The 9,333-nt window shown below is 45.2% G+C and overlaps 1 protein-coding gene across 2 annotated transcripts in view; it reads left to right on the forward strand.

The window, feature by feature from the left end:
- Positions 1–6,322: 6,322 nt before the first annotated feature.
- The window catches only part of RSU1 (Ras suppressor protein 1), a 240,048-nt gene continuing 237,037 nt past the window's right edge, over positions 6,323–9,333 (forward strand). Inside the window, exons 1-2 of one of the 2 annotated variants that reach the window (XM_011963895.1) lie at positions 6,323–6,554; positions 6,795–6,906. In XM_011963895.1, the coding sequence (XP_011819285.1) occupies positions 6,798–6,906 (109 nt within the window). In that variant the 5' untranslated portion in view covers positions 6,323–6,554; positions 6,795–6,797. Of the gene's footprint in view, positions 6,907–9,333 lie in introns of both variants that reach the window. The other variant, XM_011963896.1, reaches the window with a different exon arrangement.

Genomic DNA, 9,333 nt, shown 5'->3' on the forward strand with positions numbered 1-9,333 from the left:
GTCTCACAGGGTTGTGATAATTAAGTATATATGTGTAAAGACTCAGAACAATACCTGATGTATATCAAGTAATTATTAAATGCTAGCTTCTATGTCAATTAGTAGAAGTATGACTCACCTCCCTACGATACAGACGTACCTGCTTTTCCCATAATCCTCCAAAGCCAGGCCCAAGTCTCACCTGTGGTTACCTTTTGCCATGCCCCTAGGTCAATCTGAGCTTCTCCAAAGACCTTGCCTTAACTACAGAGAAATTAGCTATAACCTCTGAATTCTCTACTTCCCTCCCATTTGCCTCAAACTTCTGTTTCTCCTGGCCATGCTGAACCTTTTCTTCATTTATCACCAGGACCCTGTACTCTCCTGGTTATTTAATTTCTCTGAGTATTCTCCACTCTCTTATAAAATAGTGGTTCTCTTCATACAGCTCCACTAGGCAGTGCCCCAGTAGGAACTCAGTGTGGGGCATCCAGCCCTGCATTTCCCTGTTACACTGCCCTAGTAGAGGTTTCCTGTGAGGACTCTGCCCCTGCAGAAGGCTTCTTCCTGAAAACCCAGCTTTTTCCATACCACCTCCGAAATCTAGGCAGAAGCTGCCAGGAATCTACCACTCTTGTACTCTGTGTGCCTGCAGGTTTAACACCACGTGGAAGCTGCCAAGGCTTGTGGCTTTCATTCTCCAAAGCAGCAACCCAAGCTTTACCTGGACCCCTTTGAGCTGGAGCTGGAGCTGGAGTGACCAGGGTGTGGGGAGCCCTGTCTTGAGACTGTGCAGGCAAGCAGGGCCCTGGGCCTGGCCCATGAAACCATTCTTTCTCCTAGGCTCTGGGCCTGTGATGGGAGGGGTTTCAGCAAAGGTTTCCGAAATGCCTTTGGGGCCCTTTCTCCATTATCTTGGATATTAGCAGTTGACTCTCTTTTAGTTATGCAGATTATCTCTAGCAAGTGGATGCTCCACAGCCTGCTTGAATTCCTCTCCTGAAAAAGCTTTTTCTTTCTCTGCCATATGGCCAGGCTGTAAATCTTCCAAATTTTTACATTCCGCTTTCCTTTTTAATATAAGTTCCAATGTAAAGTCATTTCTTTGCTCCCACATCTGAGCACATGCTATTAGAAGTAGCCAGCCCAAATCTTGAACACTTTGCTGTTTAGCAATTTTTTCCACCAGATACCCCAGGTTGCCACTCTTTAGTTCAAACTTCCACAGATCCCTAGGGCATGGACAGAATGCAGCCAAGCTCTTTGCTAAGGCATAATATGTGTCACCTTTGCTCCAGTTCCCACTAAGTTCCTCATTAGCATCCAAGACCTGGGCAGCCTGGACATCATTATCCATATCACTATCAGAATTTTAGTCATAACTTTTAACCAGTTTCTAAGAAGTTCCAATTTTCCCCTCATCTTTCTGTCTTCTGAGCCCTCCAAACTCTTCCAAGCTCTACCCATTACCTTGTTCCAAAGTCAGTTCCACATTTTCAGATAACTTTATAACAAAACCCCACTCCTGGTACCAATGTTCTGTTTTAGCTCATTCTTGCATTGCTATAAAGAAATACCTGAGACTGGGTAATTTATAAAGAAAAGAGGTTTAATCTGTTCACAGTTCTGTAGGCTTTATAGGAAACATGGTGCTGACGTCTACTTGGCTTCTGGGGTGGCTTTGGGAAGCTTATAATCATGGAAGAAGGCAAAGGGGAAACAGGCATGTCACATGGTGAAAGCAGGAGCAAGACGGCGAGAGTAGGGGGCAGGTGCCACACATTTTTGTGACCAGATCTCATGTGAACTCAGAGCGAGAGTTATCACCAAGGGGATGGTCCAAGCCATCCATGAGGGATCCACCCCCATGATCTAAACACCTCCCACCAGGCCCATCTCCAGCACTGGGTGTTACAACTCAACATGAGATCTGCACAGGGACAAATACCCAAACTCTATGATATATTTATGCTCAACCATTGCCTATTCCTTAACACAATATGTTAAGTGAAAATAAACATTACGGTTTGCCATTTAACAAGAAGTAGAAAGTTCAATAGCACATCCTCATCTCCAATGCTGCCAGACACGTAACTAGGTGAGGTAGATATGAGCTTTCTTTTCATAAGAAAATTGAAATGCTTTTATGAAGTTTTTCACTGCCTCTAGAAAAGCAGACGCCTTTACAAAGGAGATTTGCTTTATGTTAATTATGCAAAATCAAGGGTTATTAAGAACATGAGACCAAGTGAATGAAAGAAGCTAAGGAATATATCACTTCATCTTACTCTAATACTCAAATGTCAGAGAAATTATTCCTGGACAGAGTATGGAGCCACATAAAGAAAATACTCTCACCTTAAAACTTCAGCTACTTGGGAGGCTGAGGCAGGAGAATCACTTGAGCCTGGGAGGCGGAGGTTTCAGTGAGCCAACATCGCACCACTGCACTCCAGTGTGGGTTACAGAGTGAGACTCCATCTCAAAAAAACAAACAACAACACCTTAAAAATTCAGCTACTTGGGAGGCTGAGGCAGGAGAATCACTTGAGCCTGGGAGGCGGAGGTTTCAGTGAGCCAACATCGCACCACTGTACTCCAGTGTGGGTTACAGAGTGAGACTCCATCTCAAAAAAACAAACAACAACAACAAAAAATTCCTGCTCCCTTTTTGTATTATGGATAGATATATCAACTTTATGGGTGACAATTCTACTGGAAAGGACGGTGAATGCAATGAATAACACCATCAGATCCAAAAGGTCTTGAGAAGCTAGAACAATGGGCCAATTGTAACAGATGAAATGTGACAGATACAAGATGTTCCTCTTTTATCAAAAAATGAATTGCAAAGGTACAGAATACAGGGAAAGTTTAACGATAACATGAAACGACATAGTACTTTTCTGAAAGCAAGATTAACATGATGTCGCTGTCAAAAAAATGATGCTTTCATCATGGACTGCATCATTAGAGTAACAGTATCATTTCCACTCAGAAGGGCATGCTTTTCTAGGAGGCATATTGGAATATCCGGGAGGTGTGTACCTGAAATTGAGGAAAGCATATTTTAAAATTAAAAATACAGAAAAAAGAGACAAAATGAAGCTTTACAAAATCTTCCAGGCTAGGCATCTAGGAAATAAGCAGTGATTCTTTAGTGGGTTAGGGGATGGTGAGGCTTGGGAGAATGATATTTTCATGTATAGCAAAGGGAAGTAGTTATTGAGTAATTCAGTGTTTGAGTAATTCAGCTGGAAGAAGGAGAAAAGAGTTGACTCTACTCTCATTAGTAAGACCCATCGTATATCCTCTGGTTCTGCTTTACATTTAATTCACTTGTTTCCAGATGTTTACTGAGCATCAGCTATGTGACATGTACTAAATGCAGTAAGGATAAAGCAGAGAACAAGACAGCCATACAAGACTATCAGCTGATGTCTCCCGACTTCACAAAGCACATTTCCCAGCTCCATCTGCTTGATTTCCTGAGCCAGTCCTGAAGCAAAAACCTTAATATTCTTATCTGGTGAAACATACATTGAGCCAGCTTCCCGGATCTAATGGCCAAGGGATACGTTTCCTGATTCCAAATTGTGTAACCACGAAGTTTCACTGCTAGCAATCAGGACCCTGAACAGACGTAACAATCATCCTAGCAAATTCATCAAACCTGAGTTTGGGTGTGGGAACCCTGATTGATAGCTGGTCAGTCAGAAGTATAGGTGACAGTCAACCTAAATTGTTGTGAAAATGAACACTTAACTTGTGGGATTTGACTGTAAGTTGAGGTAGACAGTATCAGAATTCAGTTCAACTGTAAGACACCTAGCTGGTGTCTGCTGGAGAATTGTTTCACATGTGGGGGAATCTCTGGTGTCAGAAGTGTTGAGCCTGTGAGAGTAGCAGAAACAGTTTGGTTTTTCCTGTCTCAAACAGGAGTGAAAACAAATTCCTATGAAACAGGAGTGAATGGAGGCATGCAGCTCAAAATAACTTCGAGAGAGAAATGCAGGAGGTTTGGGACTCTCTGTTCCAGGTGCTATCTGGATGTGGGGCTGGCAGGTGCAGTGTGAGGGGCTAAAACCAAAGTCACGAGTTGCCCTAACTGGCACTCACAATCCACTGTTTCCCTCCACCCCCAAAAGGTAGCCAGGTGATGACCTGCAGGCATTACGCTGGGTTCTTACTTCTAAAGACATTCAACTATCAGTGTAGGGATCTAGGAGGAAAACAATACACACAAACAAGAGACCACTCCAGCTATCTAGAAAAACCAGTTCAGATCTTCACACTTGAACTCAAAAGGACAACCAAGAATCAACCACCAGAGAGGGGAAGAATCTTTCTTTTCTAAGGGAAAGACTAGATAAATACACATAAGAATGGACCCTTGAAGAAACATAACTGAGTGAACAGAAGAGAGGTTTAAAAACTATTATCCTCAGTGATACTTGAGAAGAGAGTACATTCATGAAACAAACGCAGGGTGTTATTATACAGAAGACTGCGGCCGGCCGGCAGTCCAACAGGACTGGTGTCCTTAGAAGAGGAAGAGACGCCAAGGGTGTGATTGCACAGAGAAAATGCCCTGGAGGAACACCAAGAGAAGACAGTCATTCACAAGGCAAGGGGAGAGGCCACAGGATAAATCAAATCTGCTGGCACCTTTATCTTGAACTTCCAGGATTGTGAGAAATTTCTGTCGTTTAAGCCATCCAGGCTGTGGTATGTTGTTAGGACAGCCCTAGCCGACTAACACAGGTACTAATGTCTTCAGCCTACATAGTCAAGATTCACTATTAGAAATTGATGGAACAAGAAAAATTCTGATTTTTTCAAAACAGGACTTTTGCTTTAAAAGAGTTAATGATTCAATAAATAAATGTATTAGGAGGTTATCAACTAATACATACAGATGAAATTATGAAGTTAGAAAATCATCAGTGGATGCTAAAACTAATGGGTAAAAATTAGATGAGGAATGGGACGTGATCAAGTAGCACCTCCCCCCAGCATTGTTTTTAATCATAAAGAAAAAAATAGTAACTTTATGGTGAAGAAACGTGGCAGACGCTACCTTACCTAAGTGAACATCACCTATGCTGGGAGTAACCGATGTCATCTGTACCTTGATATCATACAGTGGTGTTTCTCCAAAAATTCATAACCTGAAAGGGAACATAAGACAAACCCACTTTAAAGGATATTCCACACAACACCTGGTCTGTACTCTTAGATAATGTCTAGTTCAATAAGCATAAAAGCCAAGAACGGTTCCAGATCAAAGAAGACTAATGCAGGAATGACCCTTTCTTCTGGAATGTTTTTTACGCAATAAATGTTTGCTTTTAAGAGTGTAGATCCTTTTTTTTATCCAATTGGTTCGGAGCTATAATTACATGATTTTACCACATCTCCTTAAGGCTTTGATCCCTGCTACAATCTACAATATATACATGCATATGTGTATATTGTATCCGTCTATCATCAATTTAGGTGACAATAGGAGAAAAGTGCCTGGTGCCAATCTTTATTCCATAGTATGAAATAGTCTCTCAGGATAGGGTTTTTCGTGAGAGAAGCACAGGATATTGCTGGGTGACTGCGACTGGGTCAGGAAATAGGGAGGCAGAGGGCAGCAGTTTTGCTAGAACTTAAAATTTGGTTGCTTTTGGAAGAGGAAGCGGGAGATTCCTGGCAGCCAGAACGTCATGTCTCACAGAGGGAAGTCATAGTTGGGAAAGACACATCGCTTTAGTGGTGTTTTCAAATGACTTTTGAAATAGTAGGGTTTCACTTGTAGCTTCTAGCCCTGTGGGTAGTTCCTGCTGCTCAAGATCAAAAGGGTCAGGGGTAAAAGCCAGCCTTAGAAACCTATCAAAAAAGATTTCCAGCGGGGCGCTGGGGAAACGCAGACAGCGCCGGAATCCCTGCCTGGAGAAGCTCTTAACAGGGCGGGAAGCTGCGTGCCCCACAAGGTCCCTCAGAGGCACATTGTGGAGACGGGACGCAGGGTAGCAACTTCTGGCGAGTGGAGCCGCTATTACAGAAGATAAATATACGGAGCCAATTTACCGCCAGCTTTTGCAACACCCACCCTCGGCCACCACCTTCCCTGACGCAGTCACGCCACAAACTTCCCCGCTTCCGCCCACAGCCCTCTGGGCTTCGACCCATTAACTGAACACGCCCCAAACCTAGCGCACACGCCCCAAGCTCGGCCCAATCAGAGTCCCAAACCGCGGGGGTGGACGCCACGGGGATAAATTAACCGCAGCGTGGGGCGGGGTCTCGAAGCCGAATAGCGAATGTGATTGGTCAGCATCTAGCACGTACTTCTAAGGGCGGAGCCTGGCTCAGAAGCCACGTCTAGCGAGCTGTTCTCCTAATATGGGTAGGGTCGGGCGTGGAGCTGGCAGCTGAGCTGTGTGCGCCTGCGCGGGGCGCCGAGATAGGGCGTGTTAGTTGTTTGGTGCAGGTGTAGCAGGGAACGAGGGCATCTCTCGCCGCCGGAGTGCGTCTTGCCGAAGCCTGTGGTTGCACGCCCACCCTCTTAGGGGCTGCCTTCCTCGGTGAGTGTGTGCGGCGTGGCACTTGGGGTTGCTTCTCGCTGCGTTGCCGGAGCGGGGCTGGACCCTTCCCACTCCCCTGCCCTACCCCATCCCCTCCCCGCACCTGGACCAACCCCTGGGACGCCCTCGGACGCCCACCCGCTCCAACCCTGGGGAAGCCTCAGAGTGGCAGCTAAGACCTCTTTCCTTTCCGCCCCTGCGCTTGCTGCCATCGCCCACGTGTTTTGTTCTTTGGTGCAGACCATGTCCAAGTCTCTGAAGAAGTTGGTGGAGGAGAGCCGGGAGAAGAACCAGCCCGAAGTGGACATGAGTGACCGGGGCATCTCCAACATGCTGGATGTCAACGGCCTCTGTGAGTTCTCGGGCAGGACCCTCCCGTGGCTGAGCCGGAAGGCTTTCTAAGTTTGCCAGTTCACTGCTGGTCCTGCTGTGAGTGATTGTACTGGTTTAGACCCCAGCCCCTGCTTGTAAACATCACTTGTCAGGGGCTTCCCGCAGAGGGTTTGCAGTAGGATTTGTTCTGTTTCACCTGGAAAACGATCCTGAGCGTCCACGATGAGAATCACAGACAGCTGTGCCTCATCGGTTGTCTCTGCTGTACGGCATTGAGGTGGATTTTCCACCTAGTTTGCTTAATAGCCACTTTATTTTTAATTGAGAATTAATTTTGAGTCCTTCCTGTCTCCTAGTAGTCTGTGTCCATGAACAAATGACACACAAAAGTTTCAGGATTAATAGGTATTCTTGTGCCTGGAACATTTAAAGCATTCTTTAATCTTTACTTTCTTCTGAGTATTTATTCTCCTAACTTGGTTCAGGCTTTTGTTACCTCCTCATGCTGTGGTGAAATCCTCCTAACTTGCCCTCTTGCCTTCAGTTTCACTGCCCAGTTTAATCACCGGGTCACTTTCAGTGTTATTTTCCTGTAACCCCCGTCTGTGGTGTTAACTCTCTCCCTTAAAATCAGGGATTGCAGATTCACGTGCCTCCAACTGAGGGCGGTCAGGGGCGGTCATGAACTAGGTGATAGGTATCCCACCTGAAGGGGCCAGCTGCTGCACCTGCTACTCTGCCACATGTCACCATAGGAATGTTGGCCCAGTGTGCCAGATTATTTTCTTAAAGGAGTCAAGATTCTATATTTTTATGTGAAATTTGCTAATTTTTAGATGTTGTCTAGTAATTTCAATATTTGAAAAACCTGTGATAAGGGAGCTAAGGCACTTCCTCAGGCTGACGTGGCTTTGGTTTAAACCCTCTCCACACTTCTCCAGGTTGTCTCTTACCGACGGTAATGCTCCAGGTTTGTTGGCGTGATGTACAAGGCCTTTCTGAATCTGAACACGACCTTACCCTTCCATGCAGTTGGCATGCCAGCCATTCTGAAACTATTGCCCTATCTGGACCAGAGCCTACTCATTCAGACCTTGGTGCCTTTACGAATTCTGTTTTCCCTCCTTCTCAGTCTTTTGCACCCAAAATCCTTTTACTTCTAAGAGTCAGCTTAGACTATCACACCTGTGTAAAACTTTCTCTGTCTGGACCAAGCTAACATAGCCACTCCCTCTCCTGTGAAGTTGGACATGTGCGTTGCTTTGTGACTCCTGTCACATAGGATCATATGGATTTTTTTTTTTAAATCTAGAAGTCTCTCTTCTCCACTGGGACTTTGGGAAGACAAAAGCCGTGCAGTATTCATGCTTGCATTTTTTTTTTTTCTTTTATAATAGTGCCTGGAGCACAGCAGATGCTCAAAAATAGTTGAGGAATGAAGAAAATGAAAGAATGATGGATTAGGCCTGTGAGTTGGAGATATCAGGTCCAGGATGTGACGAGAGAAGAAGGGAGATGTTCAGGAGACCCTGAGAGGTGATGGATAGCCATTTAGGCATGGAGAGAACGGCAGAGTCGGTTTACTGTGAATCTATGGTTTTCACGGTTTGAAAACCTGCCTGTGACAGAGGTTGGAGTTGATGCTGTTGATATGTCTTGGCAGAAGGAAAAGGGAGGAAACGTAGATTTGTGTTCCGTAGGCTTTATGAAAATACGTGCCGTTAAACTGAGTTGAGCGTCTCAGCCTTGGTGTTTGTTGGTCTCTTGCATTCCGTAAGGGTCCTTGCCGTCAGCAACTGAGCAGATGCCTCTGGAGTTGGATATCTGAGTGTACCACTTGACTCTGCCTGGCTCTGCCATGACCATGGTCATTACTGGGGGCACTGTTGATACAGAGGAGAAAGAGAAGGGGATAAGGAAGATGATGCCTTGTACAGCAGGAGTCTTGGTCCCACGGCTTTCTTCCCTCCAGCACTCATTCTCACTGGGTAGAAGAGAGGCTGCTTTCAGCAGAGGAACTTTATACCCTTCGGCTTTTGAAGAGGAGACTATGTAATATTTATAAATGGGGAGAATGGCTTAGCTATTTCGGTTCAGCTCTGTTATCTCTTTGAAGCTTTGGCTTTTATTAAGGAAGAAAAGATAGCCACTTGCTTCCTGAAATATATTTCCGGTATAACATTGGGTGGTGAAAAGCGAGACCATTCTTAAATTTTCCTAAAGAAGTAGCTAACAAAGAATAATAGGACTTTTTGGGAGGTTGGGTGGAAGTGAATTTGGAGTTCCAGATTCCACCTCCTCTGGCTTCTGTAGCATTGATCCAAGGCTGCTCTCTGCAAACTCCCTGACCTTGGAACTCCTCAGAGCCTAGGGGGTTCCAGGATGCTCTTTGGAGCCTCCACTAGGGCTCAGTCCTCAGCAGTGCACACACAGTGACACAGTGCTT

The sequence above is a fragment of the Colobus angolensis genome, unplaced genomic scaffold, assembly GCF_000951035.1.
Source record: "Colobus angolensis palliatus isolate OR3802 unplaced genomic scaffold, Cang.pa_1.0 Scaffold63, whole genome shotgun sequence".
NCBI classification, from domain to species: Eukaryota; Metazoa; Chordata; class Mammalia; order Primates; family Cercopithecidae; genus Colobus; species Colobus angolensis.